This window comes from Strix aluco, chromosome 3, assembly GCF_031877795.1.
Source record: "Strix aluco isolate bStrAlu1 chromosome 3, bStrAlu1.hap1, whole genome shotgun sequence".
Lineage (NCBI taxonomy): Eukaryota > Metazoa > Chordata > Aves > Strigiformes > Strigidae > Strix > Strix aluco.
In genome coordinates, this window is record NC_133933.1 from 65,172,023 (window position 1) to 65,195,964 (window position 23,942).

Below are 23,942 nucleotides of genomic sequence, written 5' to 3' on the forward strand. Positions count from 1 at the left end.
AAAAATCTTCAATTACATAATCATACACTACCGTTTTTACAGGACCTCATTCAGTGCACAGGAAGGACAAATCCCATGCAATAAGCAACTTTTCAGCATCCTGCTTTACCTCCGTTCTTCGATGTGTGACCCGCAGTCTTGCAGCAATTTCAGTCCCCCCCTGAGACAGAATCACCAATTTCCTCACATGCTCTTCTGTGATATTCATTAGTGTAACACTTGAATGTTTCTCCAACAGTTCTTAATTAAAAGCTTGCCATGTGACTGTGAGGGAAGAAGTATTCTTAACTTCATTTTATAGAAGGGGAGTTGGGGAATATCAAAATTGGAAGAACCTTCTGACTTAGGTGTCTAATTTCAGACACGTGACCTAATTTATTCATGATTCATAGCACTATATAGAGGTTAATATCATCAAACACAAGTTCCTATTCACTTCAGCTACAATTACAGATGGAAATCACACTATAGCTTCAAATTGGGTACAGAAAATGAGACACATTAAAGACAGCCATGAAAATAATTTTCTCTGCAGCCCCTATCAGGCAAGAATCAGAGACAGCATTTAGTTTTCTAGCACAGTATTCAACTGTCCTAGCCATATCTTCCTGCAATCCAACGCATTGTTTACTGTACATGTTCTAGCTCTGGCCACACATTAAGCAAAGGCCTTAAAAAACATGTTTGTTTACAGCCTCATAGCACGTCTGCTCTGTACAAAGCTGGTGGCCAATGACAAAAAGCAGGTGACTTTTTAATTAAAAACTGCATCATCATGGTGGACATTTTTTAAAATAAGTCAAACTTTGAAAAGCACTATTGTGTGACAATCAGAGGAAAGCTACACCACTGGTTTAGGCCTTTATTTCCACCACAAGGGTCTCCAACATTTCAACCAAAGTAGCAAGTGCTGAATCTAGATTATTATTCTCTATTTTGGTTCACTAACTGAATCCCTCTCTCTTCCTCACCTCCTCATAAGACAGGAAATGATTAGAAATTAAAAAAGAAAAGTCTTACTCTCTGTCAGAACTGGTAGGAATGAAGGGTTGTGTTACTTTAAAACAGTAACAGTCAAGTAAGAGACATTTAATAGCATGGGAAATTTCAGAAATAAGTGTACTATGTCATAATTAGAAAAGATAAATTACAGGGAAATGGCAATATCCATATGTAATTGGGAGCCTGGATATTCACTGAAACCTCTCGTATTACTGCTGATAAAAAGGTACTCACAACGAAAAAACTTATTCAAATCTCATACATATGTATTTTTCCATGACCAAAGCAGTCCATACTCAAGAACATAATTTACTTAAAGTGTGGACAAAGGCTCTATGCTATTGGGCTACACTTATAAATCTGTCAGCGTTCACAGATAGTGCAGGAGATCCACCTGCACAATCCAAATACGCACATTAACGTGTTTCCGTGTGGATATTTGTACTTAGACTGTTCCAAAAGTTTAGCTCAACATTTTCTTGTATTAAAGTTTAAGTTGCATCATAAACATATGTTTTATAGACATTTTCATCAGACATTTTTATCACATATAATTTATATTAATTGTATTTTTAAAGTAGTGCCAAAGAACAAAGCAAGTAACTTTATTTACAGCAGTACACAAGCACAGGGTAACAGCCAATCCTGCATTCAAACAATGTATCTCCAGTGCGATATGATGATGCTAACTAGTAGTTTACTTATGAAAGATCACACTACATGGAGATAAATAACAAAATACCACCATTTATAATATGTTAAATAATAATACTTTAAGGGGACAACCCTCATGGAGTTGCATTATAACTTTAAAAACATAGCAGGTGAATTGTTAATCTTACTGAAAACTCTGTATGTGTAATACACACCCCATAACCCCAAGAAAGGTCCATATGGGAACATACTTGCTAAATCAGTGTTTAGAGTGGGCATATTGGTCTTCACTGTTTTTCATAACTGTTGACAAATTGGTAAGTATAGCCCAACAATGGTGCCTAATGGTGCAGATTATCTCCTTGCATTTCAGGTAACTGGTTCTTGAATGTATAGACTACCTTGGCCACACAAAGTCTTGCATAGCATTTGATTATCATATTTGTGCCATCGATGTTTGTATACATACTTAAAAGTTTACATTCCAACACCCTAAGTTTTATGAGGAATGATATAAAAGGACTAATGGGGACTGTTTATGAGAACTATTGTGAGGGCCAATGTAAAAAACTGAGCTAAAAACACAAAGAAATTAAATTATGACAAAATTGCAAGTATCACAGAAGAGCTTCTTAGCAAGGAAAAAAAAAAGTTTCCTGTAATTTTCAGCAACTGCTATTAAATAATTTATGATTGTGACTCACAACGTTCATGTTTTGATGACCAGATTCTAGTTTAAGATCTTTTTTTGTTTTTAAAATATGCAAGATTATTTTCCATTCTGCTGTCATATCATGCCTTACAATGTGCAAAGGAAAACTAATAGAAATCTAATGTGAAATACCATGAATTGCTAGAAGACCAGATTTTTTTTTTTTTGGTAGTTTGGCTTGATCCCTGCTAATAGAAGATGTTTCTTCAGATTTTCACATATTTCAAGTGAATAAACACAGTAGCTGATTAAGATAAGAAGCATTGTAGACCTCACCCTAAAGATTAGAACTGTGGCCAGGCTGAGCTGTCTTCTCACTAGAAACACACACACACACCCCAAGTAAAATATGAGGAAAGCTCAAGAAATATTTCATGCCACTATAATCAAAAGCAATCCACTTAAAGAGGAAAAAGAAAGCTTTCCTCTGTTTGTTAGGATTAAAAACCAGGCAGATTATGGATGGATGGATGAATGGGTAGGTAGAAACAAAGAGTGGATGCTGTATAATGATATTTTAACTGGCTCTGCCAGTTACTGAACAATGTCCAACACGATGCAGTAAACCTAGCTGAAAAGAGGGTGATACAGCAAAAATGATGTCTTCTTCTTGGCTCAGTTTTTTGGGAGCGCGGAGAATGCTAATTCCCCAATGAAACTCTGGGAATCTGAGGTGCTCAGAACTCCCGCAGATGGTACCGTGTTCTGCACAAAGCATGAACACTGCTGGAAGAAGTAGTCTTTCAGTATCAAGTCTTTCCAGGAGAGTCTGTGCATTTCATTTTTTTGCTGGAGTTCAAGTCAATTATTAAGTACCAAGTCAGGACTCACATGACATGGGGATTAGACAGACAAAAAGCACAATACAAAACCCTCTTCCATTTCAAGCATTACTGGGTGAGATCACAGTAATCTGCAGACAAAAAGCACAAGTTACAACATATAATTGCTGCCAAGTGTACACAGCTTTTTCCTTTCTGAGCACTGAACAGCATGCTGCAGCACCATGCAAGTTAAATCTTTTAAAGGCATGGGGCTTCTTCTGATGTAACAACATTGTTTGGCCAAGACACCAACTTCCAAATAATTTCTATTTGGACATTTGGGGAGGGATTTTCCAAAGTGCTCCACAGTGATGTGCCTCAGCTCTTATTCAAGGTGACAATAAAACTTGCACTGACTTTGGTGGGACCAAATAAAATCAGTGTTATTCAATCCAGCTGAAATTGAGGAACCACTAGACTATATACAGCTGAACATTTACTGAAGAGCTCCCTTATATCTTATTCCAAAAGCTGTGCAAAACTATTTCAAGGTTAAAGCAGATCTATCTCAATTTCACCACTCCTAAGCATAAAAAAGCAAACGGCATGCTTGCTATGAATTTTTTTTCATCACATTCTTAGTAAGAGCTATTTTTCTTTACTTTTTTTAAAAAAAAAAGTATTTAAGAAAATTAGTTGGTTTTAGAAATAGGAAAATATGGTGAAATTTTAAAATTAAAAACATTGTTATTTTCTACTTCAAATTCAGAATATTTATTACATCAGAAAACTGATTAAGATGACAAAGCAAGATAAGTGTTTTGTAAACAATAGCTTTAAAACCTGGATTCTCAGCTATGTTTCTGGCATCTGATATATTCCATTGCTATGATGTGCTATTCAGAAAAGATTTATGCAGCCAAGAACAAGAAAATAGGCATTTTTTTTCCCTAAGGTCTTGAGTTCAGCTCTTTATTAAATAATTAAATTGCCAGTCACTCAATTCTGATATGCTATGAACAATATAGAACAACTTCATATACTTTTGTTGAGGGTAGTAGTCAAAGGAGTCAGTAACTACAGGAGTTGCCTAAAAGAGGATACTTTCATCGCATACATCAACACTGCTGACAACAGGGGGAAGAAAACCACCCAAACCTAAAGACAACTGACTAAGCCAGACACATATTATTTGCAGGTAACTTCTAAGTTACTAGTGTTTGGCACAGGATTTAGAAACCACTCATTCAGTATTACCCACATGTGAAAAATATGTGCAGATTTTATTAGAGAGAGGGAGTGTATATAGAGAGAGATGTTTGCCTTTTTAATCCTCAGTACAATCTTCTGACTGCCATGTGCCACCAGAGAGAGAAATTTATTATTATACCAATGCTATTTCTATCATTTTGACTTTCACAGAGACCCTTCTGAGAATGTGGAAGGGTTAAATGCAATTCATTCATAATGCAGTGAAATAATCACTTACCAGAAGAGTAATTTCCCCGTATGCAGAGACAGAGAGAAGGAAGCCCAAACTGGTGGTATTGTTGCTATGCAGTATCTTTGCCAGTTCCAGTGGCAAGATTTTAGCAGAAACATACCCAATTCAAAATAAGATCAAAATACTGGACATCATGGAAACAATATACTGCCAAAATCTGACAGGTTGAAGAAAAAAAATCTACATTTCATAAACTAGTTATACAATAAACTGTAACCAGAGCAGCTGGTGCACACAGCACATATACCAGGCTTACACATGGAAGGGAGGGAGCTCATTATTTTTGTACTTACACTTCCTTTAAATATTTTTAATCAGACAAACAATATTTTGGTTTTTGAAAAATCCCACAACTTCTAACTCATTGTATGAACAATGCCTTTGTTCAACACCAGCATTTTGCCCTTTTATTTTTGCATGCATACTACAGATGAGATTTCCTGAAATATAACAATTCTCTAAACCAAAGTTAAAAATCCAAGATGAATTGAACACAATTTGAGCTATTTGTTATTCAAAATATTGCATAGGTGGACACCCATACCCAGCACAAAATCTTTTAGGTATTTTAGATTTCAGTACAAAAGACACAGTATTGGTGTTCCTTTTGTGTAGGTTTAATGACTCGGCAGGCAAGGTGATTTCAGCATTCCCTGTATACTTCCAGTTTCTGTAAACTGCAGTATGACTAACATACTTTGGAATTGGAAAATATGTAGAAACAGAATTAAGAAAAAAAAACCCCAAACAGTAAAAGATTTTTTAAAAAAAATTTAAACCCGCTTATAAGCCTTTCCTGTAAATTCAAGACAATGAGGAAAAAAACCTCCAAACAACTACACTTCCCCTCATTTCTCACACCACAAAAGAAAAATCACTGAGGACTGGAACTTGTACAAATGCCTCTGTGATAACTTCAACCATGAGGTCTTTTTCTCCACCTAAAAAGCAAGTTCTGATTAAAAAATGACTTCAGCTTTGTAGTATGGATTTGTCACTGCACAGCTCTTAATGACAAGAGCTGTGAGAAGCCAGAGCATGCATCTGAACAAAACAAACTCTGTTCAAGAAAGGGTGTCAGACAGAAAACTGCAACTCCCATTAAGAAGCATATTCATGAGGGAAAAAGCTGGAATTGGAAAAACTCTGATTGCATTGTATCCTTTCAAAAATTAGGTTAGCTGTGTGACAATCTTTTCATGGATCTACCCTGTGTTCTGCAAGAGCTAACTCCTGCAGATATTTATCCTTGAAAAAAACAGTTGGTTTACAATATATTGGAAGACAGTTGGACTACTTCGGGGATATCCAGAAAAAAAGTGGTTTCAAGAATGGGAACTAACTTTCTGTCACTTGTTAAAAGAGCAAAATATTTTCCAACACACATTTTTTCAGCCTACAAGAATTTAAAAAAAAAAAAATTCTCTGAAAATATGCCATGCTGACACTTCTATAGAATATTAAGTATCTTGCATCTTAATTGCTACACCTGTAGTTTTGGAGTATTAAACAATCTGAGTTACCACCGTGGTGGCCTCTCTTGTGAAAAGTGACTATTTGTTATACTGGAACTTGGACAAACCAGTAAATAATGGAAAAGATGTTCAGAAATTACCGAAGGAAAAATTCACAAAATGGGAATTGGTGAGCATGTTTGGGGGCTGAAATCTTAAGGACAATTAGCAAAATTGTTTCCAACTAACAAATTGAAAACAGTCAACATACTGCTCAAGCTGCTGTTGTCCCAGACAATAGGGTAAAAACAACAACATGAATGACCAGAAAGAAGGAGTACAAGTTCATAGTGCTACCAAAAAATTATGACTGGAGTTGGGTTTAGAGAGGAAAGTGGCTTGATTCTTCAAGAGAAGGCCAATAAAATGAATTAATATGAATGATACCTAAAGGCCAGACTACATAAGCAGAACTCTAATGATGAATTATGCACTTAATTTTCCTGTACTGCAGCAAGAGTTAGAGCTTAGTCTGTCATTTACAGGAACTGAGCAGACCAGCGAGCGCTGAATCCAGACAAAACAAGAGGTGTTTCTGGAAGCGCTGCCTTCCCTTGATATGAGTGCCTATATTACCATATTTAGGGCAGGAAAAGTAGTTTTGCTTCAATATATCACAGTTAGGGATGTACTTCTCTGAGGTAACATTATTACAGTAATATTTTAGTTAACTCTGTAGAAAAGGTTTACAGTCTATAGCTGAAATACTTTATTTTCCTCTCATGGGAGAGAGACTTTTTTTTCCTCTTCCACAATGAGAGGAAGAAATTCTGAAACAGTACAGGTGAATTATTTAATCAGAGGTATTTCTATACACAATCTTAACAAGGAATGTAATTTTCTTTGGGGGTGGGGGAGGGTGTCTTTTTACTTCCTAGTGTCTTACTAAATTGTAGCTAAAATTCCTTCATTTTTTTTTTCAAATTCTTGTAAAATAAAGGTCATATGTGTTTTTCTTCACCTTATGCAAATCACTTAAGCAATCCCATTAAGTAAGCAAATCCACTGTTCTAGCAAGACAATCATGGACGTAATAATATCCGTCCAAAATCTGCAAGATCAGCCCTTCTAGTTAATTGACAAGTGCTGACTTGACACTGGTAATCACTTCTAAAAGGTCCACTGGTATATGAAATCAACCATTTTAATTACTCTGTATTAATTGTAATACATACATGCATGTCACATGATTGCTAGACTTATATGTAAGGAACTCCTATCTGGAAAACTGTTCTATTCCTAGCTAAGACCTTCACTGCATGATGCAACATTTCTCACATTACTAATCCACAAGAGAAAGAAGTGATATGCGCAAAGACTTCAGTCTTTTAATGAGACAAAACATCATTTTGTTCTAAAATGTTCATTCACTTTATTGAGAGCAACTGACAAATACTATAAAGAATTAATTTCTTTACATAATAACCTCTGTCAGAGGCAGCCTTTGTAAAGCACAGTCCAGTTGCCCACAAGTCATTTTGAGGCTATTGGATATAACTGAGCTAGATACTTTTATTGTTTGTGGTCATAGCCAACATTACCAAACTGACAAACTGTCTTTGGGCTATGCTTTTCATTTTTAACAGTGAACAGAAAAAATGAGGCAAAAATAAAATTATAAATGGATTATAAAATCTACAGTTCATAAAGACAGCACCTTCAGTGAAAGGTGTATTTTTTCTTTAAAGGTATATTCTTTAAAGAAAGGTATATTATTTAGCCTATCTTCTAATAAAGGAATGCAAAGACCCTGCAAGATGAGGGTCTAGTCAGCTTTGAATTTCTGTGATGTTTCATGATATTCCCTTTGGGTTTGGCTACAGGTATATGCCAGAGGAAGGAGGGGGAAAACAAAAAAAATAAAAAAAAATCACTGTGCTGTTAAGGCAATATTGTTATATTGTCCCCAAACACTTTAGGGAAAAGAATTATCAGCACCATCAAAAAATTATAGCTAAAAATGTAAACAGAGGTAATGAGAGGCGGCTTCCTGTGAAATTAATTCCAAGTGATTTACTTTTACATTAAATAACTGTCAACTATGGGAAATAGAAGAAAGCCAACTAGTAACTTTTTCTCTGCAAGATTTATATGAAGAAAAATTCTAAACACATGCCTCAAGCCAGCAGAAATTTAGATATTAAACAGTACATAAAGGATTACTTTTGATTTGTTTTGCTTAAACTACATTAAAATACAAAGAAGGCTGACAGAGAAATGGAAAAGAATAAAAATTGGAGCTATTCATTAAATATCCAGATTCCTTTGGAGTAATCTCTCAATTGCACATGATGTATGTATGCCTGTGTAAGGAAAGAGACTGAGAGACTGAATACTTTTTTCAAACTTTTTAGTTTTCCCATAAGTTTCAGAAACATGAATTTCCATGCCTGAGTCAGGGACAGCACTCTCAGTTACATTTACCCTGATCAGCAATATATGCATGCCCATCCCCACCCCCGGGACGCCACGGGAGAAGTTTCACAAAGCGCCAGTAATAATGTTATAAAATCATCCCCCGCCTCCCTGCCGTATGCAAGGATTGTGCTGACTGACTGGGTTAATGTCTTGGCACTTTGGTTCTTGCTGTGCACATGGTAAGAGAGAGGAAGATAAGGGAATGTGCTGACAACAATTTCATCATTTGCTTGGTGATAGGATCTTTGGCCCTTGTCTGGGGTAGGCAGTTTCAAATCTGTGGTAAAAAAACACACTTCCTGACCTGGGCTGTTCCAGATAAAACCCAGTCCATTTTCACAGACAGCAACGTGACTAACTCCTGCTGCTAACGCTGGTGGCATGAGCAATACTTCCCACCATATTCCCTTCCCATCTCTTATTAGGCTTCTGAGCCCGCAAGGTCACTCTGAAACTCTCCCATAAACAAGGGAGGACTTTAATCCCTCCTTTATCTTCACAAGCCCAATTAATGAGCATGATGAAGAGAGAAGATCCTGTATGGAGACCATTATCAGCCATGTGGGTGAAGGACCTGATTTCAATTTTATTCTTTTTTCTTACCGCTCTTTTTCTTGATGAATTAAAAACAGCACAAATTTTTGCTTTGAATCACCACTAAAAAAAAAGAAATTAAAATTTCAGGGACTGTAATAGAATTGAAACTTCCTCTTCAGTGAGCTCCTGGGGATTGATTAAAGCCCTCTGAGGACATGGAAATGTGACTACAGACACCAATGTGCTTTACTGATGAATGAACAAAAGGACAAATTCTTACTCCAGCTTTAGCTACAGTCATAGTAATTCTGTGATAACAGCAGTACAGGACATCATGCAGAAATATCATAATAAGAATTGCAGATGTACTCATGGCTTTATTAAAATAAATATTTTATACACCCTGAATAAAACTAAATATGGTTGCATGGTAGTCAAAATTTAAAACAGTTATTGACTCTTACGTAATTATGTATCTGTTGATGACAGAAGAAGGTAAACTCTTATAGGGATGTTGCAGTCCCCTCAATATGTACAACTGTTCAGAACCCTGGAAGTTCAAGACACTTGAAAACTAGATTAGAAAGTGATTATGCAAACTGGAATCTGCTTTTAAGGTCACCGAAAAAAATCCGGTTCTGCTCCTGGATTACCATAGAGAGCACAGTCAAAATCAAGAGAGAGTACAATGTTGAAACACTAGACATTTTGCTATGAGAGTAGAAAAGCCAAATAGGAGAAACTAAACTGAACGCTTTTTGTGAAGTTACATACACCTGAAGTAACCGATTTTTACCTTCCACACTGAACTGCTGCTTCCTTCTGTCAGATAAAAATGAGGCCGTTACAACAGGACAAACACCAACACCATTTTATAGGCACAGCAAAGGCACTGTCATATTCCGAGAAGTGCAGTTTCCAATGGATCTCCTCATTTCCCAGATTTTGAACAAAAATAGATTCTACAGAGCCAAGACTAAGGAAGCACTACAGAAATTAGGGAAGTTTGGAAATCATCTAATGTATTTCCATCCCCAGGAAAAGAGGACTACAGACTTAAACCATTTCTGGCAGATACTACTATACATTCCCAAGGACTGAGATTCCCCAGTCTTCCTTCTCAATCTAATTCACTGGTATCCGTACCTTTCAATGAGATGTCCTCCCCTCATTTATCTTGCTGTAATTTAAGCCCATTCTTTTTGCCCTTTCAACTGCCCAGAAAGATCAGTCTATCCCTTCCCAGTGCAGCTATCTCTTTAAATATTCTCAATTCTTATGCATTCCCCCTTCTGCCTACTCTAGACCAAAAAAATCTTAGTTCCTTCTGTCTGCCCTCATTAGTTATGTTTTCCAGAACTTTGTTCACTCTTTTTGTTCTCTTTTAGGCTCTCTGAAACCAATGAAATGTACAGACAAACAAAAGGTTAGGAATGTCTGAATCTCAGATAAAAGCCGATTTAACTAATTCTCTTTAAAACACCACCATTTTAACATCTCAGCTTCTCTACACTCCTTTCACTGGAAGATAGGCAAGCTGTTTACAAGGGAGGCAAGACATACACTCATTGTTATAGGCAGGGAAACTGAGGCATAGCTAAATGACTCCCTCAAGGCCATCAGGGACATCTACCCCACACAGCAATGGAAACCTGTCAGGTTGCTTACTGAGCTGCTGCTCTGTGACTTCATCCCATGTCACAACACGTGATCTGAAGCCAGTACAGTTCCAGCTGCTGAGATTTTAACTAAAGTACATATAATATTTTTATAATATATATTTTTTTAATAATTTCTTTCTGGTTTAAGTGTCAGAGTCCATCCATCGATTCCTCTGAGGCATGAGATTATATTTTGGGATTATACTCCCCTGCTGCACCTGCTTGACAGTGCCTTACTGAGCAATTTGTGGGTAAGCATTCTTTTCACAGGCCATCCCACTCCTGTTCTAAGTTTTCTGCTGTGTAATCCTTCTCCTAAGCTTGTTTCTGAAAGCAGGCCAAGTCCTGTAGTTCTTCTCAAGTTAAACTATAAAATTATTACTTTTTCATTTTTCCCATGTCACAGCATGACTGATATTTTTATCCTTATGAACAGCCCCTTAAATAATCCATAAAACCTGTACCTGATGATCTTAATCCCTTGCTTGTACGTAACCTTCTCTAGGCAAAGCTTAATAAGCCCCAACAGCTTTCCAAGCTTACAGCTCACTAGTGAAGCTGGATGAATGTCAGGTTTTATGATATTTCTACTGTAACTTCAGTAAAGCTTAAGCTGCCAGAGAGATTATGGATACCATATGAATCCACAGCCAAAGTGACCAATACCTTTTAAGAACACAAAATAAAAAAATGCAGGAGCAGTAGTGTTTCCCACCTTGTCTGCCTTGCTCTATTAAAGAGAACAGATTAAAAGACTCCATTTTGCAGCATAACCTATGCTTTTACATTGACATAAAAAGAAAGATGAACCCTGGAGGGTCTACAGGCAAGTACTGCCAAATGACAGGTTCCTGTAAAGGTGAATGTCTCATTTTCATTTCAGTCAAGTATTACCGGCAGACTACCCATGATCTCTTTCACTGTTGAACAGCTAACATTTGTCTGTTGAACCTGGGTGTTTCCAGCATACCTTATTTATCTACTCATCATTCAGGCAGATAGGGAAATGTCTCTTCCATTTATTGAAAGTTTTGAAGATTTCAAATCTTTTCCAGTCAAAACAAGGAAGAAAAAGTTTCTGGGGCAAGCACTTGAGATGTAAAAGACTCAGGTTCAGGTCTCTGCTCCGATTTCCACGAGAGACCTGGTTCTGAGTCTCCTATGTGTCAAACCAGTGCCTGAGAAAAGAGCACGGACAGTGACTATAATACGAGGAGACCAAATTATCTTGAACACTTTGGCTGCTTTTACCAGTCCAATGATATCAACCACTTTATTGCTGAAGTAGTTAGTCAGGGCATATATGATTTTGTAGAAGTGTATCTTGGAGTTTGGCATAGGGCTTTTGACCCATCTGCTTGTTAGTACCACAACAGGTAGCGATAGTATGCTGCGCTTAGCTGAATGCACAGGTGAGCTGGTGGTTGGCTTTCTCTGTCCTCACAGCATTCTGGCTAGGACCTTCTGGCTCATGGGACTTACTCTTTCTGTGTCACCTGCACTTTCCATAACTGAGCTTTTTTCAAGTGGAATTTGCAAAGATTCATGGTCTTTGGGTCTTAATGTTCTAGTCACCAGGTAACAGCCCACAGTAGCTGTAAATTAGAGCAGGTTTTGCTGATTTACTTTATGCCAAGGCTGGCAACTACATGGCCCAGGAACACAGGGACACAAAGGCCATCAGCCAATGGAGCTACGGGCAAAAGTCAAGTCCCAAGTACATTTCTGGCTACACAATTTAATGGAAATGGAAAACACCTATTAAAGTGACATGAAGCTGGAAACTGCTACTGCACAGCTACTGCATTGTTTTTTCTCTAAATAAAAAGTGCAGGTTTGGAAAAAACCAACACAACTGTACTTTTTATTTAGAGAAAAAACAGTATCAAAAAAGCTAGAAACTCTTTCTATATATAAACCATCCTTTTTCCAATGGCAAGTCTGTAACAGCAAAATTACCCATCTGATATGGAATTAGCTGAGCACTACAAGCTGCTCCAAAATTTTCATATGCTCCAGAATAAATTCCAGAGTTTTTTTTCCAGTAAAGCAGCTGGAGATCCTAAAATAGTTTGCACTCTAGTGGTTAGGAACAGACAGTTAGTAAATGAAATCTCTCATTCATATATTTAAAGAAAACAGTCAGAACGCGTTACACTACTCTGTACTCAAGTGTCACTAGAGACCATGATGTTAAGTTTTAGATTGTTCTTTACAGTGTATGATTATCTTACATACATATAGCTTGCTGGGGAATGTTGCTATTATTTGAATCATAAAAACGTTTAAAAATAATAAGTACACTAGCTATTTTACAGCTTTGAAGTAGAGTGAAGGGTTACTGAATACATAATCTACAGGCACAAATAGTACCATGGAAAATGGAAGAACTACATGATTACTCACAGTACTCCAACAACCAGAAGAAATTCAAAAAAGAGGTAGGTAAGTAAAAGCAAAGGAAGGACAAAATGAATGCATTCAAATAACAAAGTCAAAGAAAAAAATTAATAACAGCAAAATTATAAAAAAACAACAAAAAGAAAATTCAGCAGTAGCAGAAAATATGACCCAACCTATCAAATCACAACTAATAATTATTAATTCATCACTCTCATCAAAATGTTATGTTGTACATATATTCGGTCATATACAAGCATAATCCTTAGTCACCAAAACTCTGGCTCCTAGACCATTTATGTAAGTGAGAAGGTAATTTGCTGACTTACCTGCTTGCTGCATGCATATAATATATGTGGTAAACAAGCAGAGACAGTGCTGCAGCTTCCATTTCCAGTGATAGCACCACATTTCACCTACATGAAACATCCTGTGGGAAAAAAACGAGCAAGAATTCAGGAAGCTTTACAACAAGCCAAGAAAATGAGAAAATACTGTTGTAAGTCAAACTAGGAACTATCAGTAAATGAAGTAGCACTTCATTGAAAATTATGGATGGCCTTAGTATTGCTTAAAGAGAGACAGAAGTCTCTACATTTGCTAAAAAGGGTCAAAAATTATGTTGTCTGGTTCTTAGCAGACAAAGCGGAAGACTGGTCAGCACTGGGCTTCTAAGCAGATAGGTGTGGGTGGTATTTCAGTAAAAGAAACAAGCAGCCCATATGGTGACAGTCTGAAAGAGTTAAGTTGTAGGGCTTTTTTGGAGATTGCAAAGTTTTACTTTACCTCTTTACATAATTTACATATACAAATACATTTATGCTGTTTAAATATATGAATAACAAATATGTATATATTATATACTATATAAAGGTGGTAGGTGAGAATTTGCCTCTGCCCTCAACCACCCTTTCCATATTTTTCAGTGCTAATATTTTGATAGCTACAACATTTTCTGCTGACAACTTTAATGAAAATCCTGAAACATTCATTGCCAAAATCTAGGGGCTCATCTGTATAAAATCTTTACCACTTATAGTTTGAGTCAGTTAGTTAGTTTCCTTCGCCCTGAATCATAAAGGGCATTTAATGGCTAAATCAAAATATTTCTCCCATAGTGGGCAGAAGAGGAAGCAAGAAAGACTCAATAAATTTGGTTAGACTTCTAACCATGTATCCAAAATGAATGGTTGTCCATTACATTCCTGTCGTATTTTATTCAGCAAGTTAGCAACAAGCAAAAGCAAGCAACAACTGCTGAAACACAACATGCATTATTTTGAACAACTCCTTTCCCTCCTATTTGGCGATGATAACTGGCTTTTGTTCAGTAAGATATTGTTACTTATTCTGGGAGAAAATCTCTAACAGAATCCCCAAAATATTTCACAAGTCTATTCCCAGCAACAGTATGTGAAAAACCACAAATGAACGGTCACAAAAAACCACTGATGAACACAAATGTCTTCCAGGTTAGTGAATATTAACTACAGAAAAAAGAAAGGTATTTGGAATGGCCACTGGTATGATTTATCAGGACGGAAATATGAAAGAGCTAAGTGAAATAAAGTACAGAGTTCATACTCAGTGGCAAGAAAAATTAATGTTCTTAAGCTTGGGAAAATAGTCTTCCTTCTGCTCCACAGACATTGTTCTGAACCCTCCAGTGAAACCTAGGAGCAAATGTAAATCCTTTTCCAGTATCAGCTTCTGTTTCTTCCCAAAGTGGAGTTCTGTAATGTAGACAAGCCAGACAACGCAGCAAGATAAACCACTGTAAAGGAACAACTAATGTTTCAGTTTTAACAGTAGTACTTCAGGAAACCACTCCTGTGGGCTAGACGCCAATGGGCCCAGGTAAATGGCACTTCAACAGACTGCTGCAATCAGTTAGGTTTCCCTTCAGTACTGCTACATAGCACAAGTATCTGATTACAAATGAAGTCCAGTTCTTTATGGGTAGTTGTATCAAATTAGGAATTTGAACCTGATTTATTTTTCTGAGATACTGTAAAGTCAAACTTAACAAGTGTTGAAGACAAGCACAGAAAACACTGGGCTCTCAAATACAAGAATCTCTTTGATGAAGCCAGACACACAAAATAACCAGATTATCAAACAATAGGATTATTGTCCTTCAATTTAATGACCCCAAAATCCCTATTAAAATCTCAGACAACAGAATGCTGAGGTTTGGGAACAGTTACTGTCCAGTGTATATAATTCATAAATCCACAATACCCTTAATACTAATTTAGAAAATTTACTTTTGAACAGAAGTCCTTTTAAGACATGAAAAGGGCTATAGACACACGCAAACACGTACAGCATGCATATATACTCACAGAGTGGTGAAATGGAAATGTTGAGGATAACAGCATGACATACCAGAGATACAGAAGAACACTCCTGTTTCTACAGAAGACAGAGTTTGCAGCTACTGATAGATACATGCCAGCCTGCTCCATAATCTACCAAGGCAAACCTGTAGAAGTGTTTGCATTACTGGTTCTTTGTTTGTTGGCTTGTTTTGAGCAAGCACAGTTAAAGTTGTCAGAATAGGAACCAGTCACAAACAATCATTTATAAATTCAGAAGAAACCTGTGCTCGTTTTCATCCTATCAATACATTTTCTGTATGTTACACCAGTCACCACTTTTGATATCTCTGTGAACTCAGCTGAAGTTTTTGCCCACTGAATAGCTGGAGAATCCAAAACACATCTTTTGAGATACTTAAGGAAAAACGACATGACAAGTTTCTGCTGCCTAGGTCTGGAGTGAATCTACCCATTCACATTGCCTTTAGTGCCTTTCTTAAAGAACCTGAGAGAGCTATTTAATTTGGCCAATTTCTATTTGTTAGTGTTTACTTGCATTGCGGTAAGGCTTACAAGCCAGTACTCCATGGTGTTGGTTTACAGTCTGTTTCCTCATCTTCACTCTTGTAAAAAGCACAAGTCAATAAAGATTTCAAGAACATGGATAATCAACAACAGAGCAGAGTATGAGTAAGTGCAAACAACAAGGTGAAAGGAGTAACTATTAAGACTTTTACCCCAGAGAAAAAGGCTAGCTAATTATATAATTGCTATTAAAAAAACCCCAAAACCTCCACAATTCTCCACCAAACAAATATGTAAAAAATAGTAAACTTGTCTTCTCCATTTACATTCTCTACTGCTGAAGGACAAAACAGTTTTCTTTACACCACATCATCTCAGTTGACAAGAAAGAAAGGTTTATCGAACTCAAACAAGAATGACCACAGAAGCAGCTACCAAAACACTCCACTAATGCAGGCACCATGAGTCAGATCTGTTTCTTTTGGAGAGGACTTTTGAAGACCTATGTTACAAAGCATAACCTCTAGCTGAGTGAGGAAATCAATTTTTTACATGTTCTTGAGATCTTGCATAGACCAAAAGCCAAAATTCAAAAACCTGACTGCTCACAGCCTTACATTGTGACGTGTGTAACACCCTGTTCACACAAGAAGTTGTCAGGGATGGAAGTCAGCTAACACACTGCCAACAAAAACGCTTCTTCCAGAACAAAATCCATCCCTGATACTGTTATAATGTGACATCCCAATTGGCAGACAGTTATGAAAAGGAGCCAGAGCAACTGGTAAATACTTCCCAGGCATTAAAAAAACCCAAACAACTTTGTTGCAGATATTATTCACCTGTTAATACCCACTATATTTATATTTATTTTAAGGTTCATTTTCTTGATTGTTACTGTTAATTAACATCTAGAACTGAATCCAAACAGCATATGAATAATTCAACAGAAAATTTAGCAAACACTTCTGGGCTAGTTTATAGCTTATCCAGGGATGATATGGTCCCCTGCTACAACAGCACTGACTCAGTGGTCCAAGAGATCCCCTTTACTTTTGTGTTCCTTTTTTAAATAGTACTAAAAGGATGTGTTCTGTCATTTAATATTCATCAATAGCACAGAGAATGGCTATCAGCACAGTGTACTAAAACACACCAAGAGTTTAAGTAAGCAAAGCAGTCCGTAACAAAGATCTCAGAACATATACAGATTATTTCACTCCTTAACCCTGGATACATTTTAATTTGCTGAACACTGTTCATAGTGGGTTTTTTCTTCTCTATTTTGTTTCAATTTAAATGCAGAAGCCCTGCTCTGTCCCCAGCTGGTAACATGCTAGCAGCTCTGAACAAATCATTGTAGACTGTCAAACACAGGACCAAACCAACATTTTACCCAATATATTTGGGGACTATCAGGACACCTACAATAGGAGTACATCCATTACAGTTGGATATAGTCTCACAACAGCAATCCCCCTTAATGCATTTTTTTTTTTCCAAAAAGAAAAAGTAGAAAAATTACAAAGTGACCTTCTATGGAGTCTGTTAGAAGAACTACTAATTTTTCTATGGATTTGCATTATTCCATTGTAGACACTGTGTGACATGACCAGCTATGCACTCTAGCCACCAATTCAATACAGTCCAGTCCACAGCTACTTTCATTTCCTATAACATAGGGAGACAATGAGCTTATTCACAATTCATTCCAGAAGAGCAAAATAGACATGTAATTTATCTAAACCATAAATGGATGGTAACTTGACATAGTTCAAGATGAAATTAGTGGGAGTCCTGCTACATCTAACTACTAAACATGCCAGCAGCCAGCTAACACATCATACCTTTTAGGGAGTATACAGCTCTGCAAGAAAATATACACAAAATGTGAATAATCCCGAGGCATTTAATTTGTATACTGTAGGGTCTCAAAACATGCAATCCATATTTGAATACACCATCTTCCTTGTTCAAAACTTCAGCAAAGTTCCCTGGAGTAGGATGTGAATTCTGCCTCAGGCAGACTGACATGACTTTCTTTGGTCTTTGACATGTCTAAAGCTATTAAGGAAGAATGTTGCTGACACTTGAAAATTAAAAGAAAGATAAGATCAATTTCATTTTTTTTTCTCACATAGGTTGTAAACAAACAGATTTTAAGCTTAATCTCTCTTAAGTGGAACCACAACAAGTGAAAGGTGATTACAACTCACAGTTTAGTTCCTGCAGGTTAACAGAGGAGTCGATTTTAACTTTGAAACCCTTGCTTTAGATGAATGTCTTGGAAGATTAATTACACAATGCCACTTAAAACTTTCATTTTGTTAAGCATTACTTGTTCCTAGTTATTGTTACAGTCAACCTTGAAAACACCCTCACACTCATCGAAAGAGATGAAAAGCACAAGACAGCGCCTTTTAATTTAAACAGTGCCAGTCCTATCTGATCCGTCTTAGTCCTCGGCTTTCCTTTCAAAATGAACTTTTCCCATCGCGGGCAACTAATCTGCTGGCTGTCTGCAGCTCTGTAACACTGCGACACTAGGTCTCTAGAAACTCCTCATTTCTGCCCTAACTTCACCGTGCTCTGTTCGAAAACCCTCCCCTCTCCCCCTTGCACGGATTCCCCTGGGTCCAGCCAACAGGTCCCCTCTCTCACCCGGCTGTGAACGCACCGGCGAGACGCCCAACCCCGGCCCTCCGCACCTTGCCTTACCTTCCGTGAGAGCCTCTCAGGAAAGGCAAAACATAGCGGGGAAGGTGCCCAGAGGCCACGGCAGTGGCCCGCCCGGGGCGAGGCGGCGTGAGGGAAGGAGGGAGAGCTACCGGCCGGCCGGCCCGCCCCTCGCCCCCCGACGGCGGCCGAGCCCCGCGCTCGCTCCTCTCCGCCGTGCGCTGCAGGGAGTGGTGGGGCCGGGAAGGTTTTATGGAGCCCGCCCGGCCCTCCCTCTCCCTTTTCCCCTACTTGTGCTGGCACCGCACCTGGAGGGCTGGGAACGGTGCCTGGGGCGGACGGGGCTCCTCGCCGTGAGCGACCACGGCCCCGCGCCGAGAGGCCGGGCCAGGCGGGTGCCGGGGGACCGGCGTTCACAGCGGGCGGCGAGCGGGGCCAAGGGTTCGACTACTTGTCTCCAAGCACCGGGAAACTCACCGGAGCAGCCCTGAGGACGGGATTACGGTGCTCCGAGAAAGACAGCGGCCCCTCGGGACCCTGCAGGGCAGCCGCCGGCGGCGAACCCGGAGTCCGGAGCGGGCAGAGCCCTGCCCCCCCTGCCCTCTGAGCTCCCGACGTGAAACTCTCTCGTTTCCCCATTCCTTCAGCCCTACCTATCTGCACGGCTCAAACCTGACGTTACTCATCACCTACTACGGGGCGGGTGTCGGCGGGGAAAAGCGCTGCCTATCTGGCCGGGGTTTCTTGCCCCACGAAGGAGCCCGCGGGGGTTACCCGCGCTCCCCGAGCGCCGCAGCCCTCGCCCCGGAGTCCGCAGAAGAGACTTACATGGTGACATTACGGGGCGGCTCTGCTCCGGTTCTCAGCAACCATCCTCCCCCGCTGCCGCTCGCTCTGCCTCTGGCCCGCTTCCCCCCCGGGCTCCTCGCAAAGGTCATCGCTGCTCGCCCACCTCTCCTCCCCGCCCGCCCCCTCACCCACCGCCCGCGGCGGCCGGGACAGGGCCAGCCGCTCCGCTCCTCCTCCACCGCCGCCGCCGCCACGGTGCCCCCCCCGCCCCCCGCGCCGGGACCTGCCTCTCTCGGCACAACTCGGGGAAACTTCGGTGCCGAGGGCAGCCGCCCCCGCGGAGCGCAGGGGCCGCCCCGCCCGCCGCTGCTCCCCCTCCCCGCCGCGCCGCGCCGGGGGCTCAGGTGGCGGCTCCGCCCGGCCCGGCCCCACCCGCGGCGCTGGGGGGGCAGGACGGGACCCGCCGAACCACCGTCACCGGGGGTCCCCGCGCTCTCATCCGGGGACCCACTCCACGGGAGAAGGGTGGCCTCCGGGACCCCGCCGCCCGCGGCCCCCGGGAGGGCCGCTCCCCGGGCGGCCCCACACGCCACCTTTCACGCAGTCACGGCCCCGCAGCGCCCCGGCCCACCGGTGAGGGGCTAGCCCCGGGGTGCGCAGTCCCAAGGCGCATTTACACCCCCCAGGAGACGGTAGCCACGGGCCCAAAGCCACCCCCAAGGGACACACGCCACCTCTGAGGAGATCCCATACCAGCGACACAGACCCCAAGGCACTTCAAACGTGCCTTTTCTCTCTGAAGAGAGAGGAGAGGTAGGTGGAGGTGACGCATCTCTGACCCATTTTCTGAAGCACACAAGGCCGGATGCCGCTCGCACACGCAGTGCTGGCCCACGCCTCCCTCCTGGGTAGCATTTTTGGAGGATGGTAGTTTGCTAACGACCCTTTGCTAACGATCCTGAGTTGCTTTGTTCAATTAAAACCTGTAGAACGTGGTACTGCACTACAGCTAGGTAGCAAAACATTGAAATGGTAGAAGGGGAAACACAGCAAAACACAAAGTCACAAAAGAAGTCCAAAATTTTCACAGTACTCGCCAGATCTGAGCTGGCAGGATTAGGAAATGATGGGGGAAGAGAAGACTTGGCATCATGAATCGTTCAATGAAGTTACCAGCATGCAATGGCAGTTAAAAGCAAACAGAATTCTTATTTTAAAAAAACAAAGAAAACATCACTAAATTTTTCATGAACTTTATACTGAACATTAATATTCACTTATTCTGGTCAATTTTTTAAATCTGTCTTTAAAACCAGTAAGCTGCCTGCTTGCTTTCATTGTAACTTCCTGGCACTGAACACCAGCATGGCAACCGCTGGGGCTGCGTTGGCCAAATCTGCATGGCCAACTGCGACGCGAAGGCAGGACGAATGACTTTGTACACGGTCGGCTTTTTCTCCACGTTAAGAGCTCTGTATCCTGGGCAGGTATTGCACTGCTTTCCACCCTGTGTCTGTGTCTGGTGTCACACGGGGGGAACCCCCCTGGGGACTGTGGGAGGCACAGGGAGAGGCGTGCGTGCCAGCTTTCTTCCAAGACTTGTGGTCAACTGCCCTATTGCTTTCTGCAGCAGCATCTGCTCTATTTCTGGATAAAGTCTGTGTAGATCAACTTTCTATTGCATTTACAATGAGTTCAATACATCAGTGCACATAAGACTTACTATTATGTACAGTCAGTTTGTGTTTGGGCAATAAACCTACAAGTTCTCCCCGCCTGGGTTTATCATACACACGCAGATTGCGTTTACCTCTCATGCCCTGCAAAGTTTGTGCACCTAGAATGCGTTGGATTTGCTGTACATGTGCAGATCAATTGAAGATTAAGCTCGATATCTCCCGGGCATATTGGATCCACTGTGTGTGTGATGTACATAGTAAATCAAGAGCATCTGGAAGAAGTCAATCTGCTGTTCATGCAGAGATTAGCGATACGTGTGTAGTGAGTATCTGCTGACTATGTTGGAAATTTACCTCTTCCTTTCCTATTTGGAAGGCAAGGTGACTGCAATTCCAGGGATAAAAAGGGAAAAAAGAAATCATGGGATTTTTAGCCTGTCATGCTTTTGTTGATCTGTTTCTTGGTTAATTCTCCTGTTCTGAAGTTGCTGTCATGTATTTTCTCAATCATCAATCTGCTTTTGCCTTCACAGCAGCAGCGCTGCCACTTCTGGATCCCCAAACCGAACACTGCCTGGTGAGAAACGCCTCTGCTGTCCAGTGGGACAACATGCAGTGCAGATTATCTGGATGATGAAGTAGCATGTTGCTGGAGATTGTCTCAGAGCTGCAGAGCAGCAAAGAGTATCCTAACTGCTCACAAGAAAATGCCCACGATTATCTGGCAGCAGCTCACTGGGCCACAACTGCCTTTCATCAATAGTGAAACAACTTTATATGGGGTGGGTAGTCAGAGAGGGGCTACTTTTCTGGAGAAGACATTTTTGGGATCAATTACTTGGCCTAACATTGTTGTTGAAACATTAAAATTATTTGTAAGGGCAATGATCTCTTTAACAGACACAGATATTTCTTACTAACTTTCATAATGTGGTTAATCATCATGATATGTTAACGCATGTTAACATGGGATGATACTGACAGGTTCAAAGCCACTGGGAATTCACTGTTTACATGTAATGAAAAAAAGAAATATTTGCTTTCAAAACCAATATGGATATGAATGATGTTAAAATGCCTTTTGTAATTTTGAGAGAATTAGTCTACTACTACTGTCACAGCTGTGGAAGCCTGCTACCTGATACATGTTGTGCTGCTGCTCAGCAAGAGTGAGTGAGAGTTTGTGTGTGTGTAGATTACAGTGATTTTAAGGTCTCCATCTCAGAGAGACTGCAGGCTACCTTACAACACCCATCTCAGATTAACATTGCAGGCTGTGTTTTGCACAATAGGAGTAAGAGGAAAAAAATTCCCAAAGTCTGGGACACAGTGCTATAATCAACCAGTGAAAGGTTCTTTATATGGACATCTAGTAAGCAATACCAACAGAAAAGCGAGTGGATCTTTTTATTCTTTTCTTACTGTATCTGTAGTGGCAATGTTGCTTTACGCTTGTTTTTATTATACTACAAGCAATGGTGTCTGAATATTGCTAGGTACAGGGGTAGCATATTCTATGAATATTCCAGAGTGTTTCATGAATATTCTGAGATGATTAGTAAAATATTTTGTATGAATTTTATGGGCCCTGATTTTTATGGCTTTGTTCATATATTTTTTTAAACTTATGGTTAGGGTGGTTTCTTTACGTTTTGTGCAACCATGCATGGACCTCTGAAAATATTCTATAAGAATGTTAAAGAAAGTTTCATGAAATAATAATACAAAATATATTTTATGTCTGGATACTTCATCTTAACATTTGAGAAACATGATTTTTCTCAGAACTTTTGCTTTGAAGCTTTCCTCATTATATCAATTACATTTAGGAAAACCTGTGTTTATTTTCCAAAGAAGTGCAAATACTGAAACTTTATTGCCTGTAACAGTGCAAAAGAGAAAACACTTAACACACAACAATAAAAAGGAAGCTTAAAATAAATAGTGCAATGCTATAAACTTACGAAGAAAATTCAAGATCATATGCATTCTCAGAAAGTCCAAGGGCAAAAAAAAAAAAAAATTTGGCTTTGCACTCTATAACCATTCCTGGCTTTCTGCCTGGTCATTCTATCTTGGAGAAAACATGGTAGATACCCCCAGCTGAGTCTGAAAGTTCAAAGGTGAGCTCCCAGAAGCTGGTTTTGAGGATCAAAGTCTGGGCGTTGATCTAAAAGGTGAAGTAGCAGAGTTGATGTGAACTGCTGCTACCAATACTTGTAATTCAGTTACTTCAGACTGTTGAGATATAGCAGACAAGGACTCTGTTTCACTATTCTTTTACATAAAGTAATCTTTATAGTCCTGCAGCTCTTCCTTTTTGAGGGTCTTCTATCTCTCTGAAGACTACTTAATCAGCTCCCAGACTTCCCAGCCCCGGGCAGCCTTGTTCTGCTGGGTCACAGCAGAAGCCTTCATTCACAGTCCAGAGGACAATCTGCCTAAACTTCCTGCTTTTCTACCACATAGAAGGTCTCTGAACAGCTCTGCTTTTCTTATTTTCCCTTATTTGACAGATTAAGAGCCTTACCTTTCTGTTTCATGTGTAGACGAGGTGAGAACAAGATCAGGCAGGTCTTTATCTTTGTGAGTTCTTTTTTCTGGAGAGGTGTTTTCCCTTCAGATTTGAGATGCCATCCAGACAGGGCTACTTCCCATTATGAAGAGACTGAAGAGGTGGCAAGTCAGTTTTCACTGTGGTCCTTAATGCAATGGTTTCATGCATGTGCTGGACAGGGGTGGCTAAATGCTAGGTGAGTGAATGTTTCTTAGAGGCTGATGATCCA

General features: G+C 40.0%; 1 protein-coding gene across 2 annotated transcripts in view; it reads right to left on the reverse strand.

The window, feature by feature from the left end:
- The window catches only part of ADGRG6 (adhesion G protein-coupled receptor G6), a 113,721-nt gene extending 94,155 nt beyond the window's left edge, over positions 1 to 19,566 (reverse strand). For both annotated transcript variants that reach the window (XM_074818914.1, XM_074818913.1), the window contains exons 1-2: positions 19,517 to 19,566; positions 13,496 to 13,596 (exon numbers count right to left, since the gene is read on the reverse strand). In XM_074818914.1, the coding sequence (XP_074675015.1) occupies positions 13,496 to 13,596; positions 19,517 to 19,518 (103 nt within the window). In that variant the 5' untranslated portion in view covers positions 19,519 to 19,566. The remainder of the gene's footprint in view (positions 1 to 13,495; positions 13,597 to 19,516) is intronic.
- Positions 19,567 to 23,942: the final 4,376 nt, after the last annotated feature.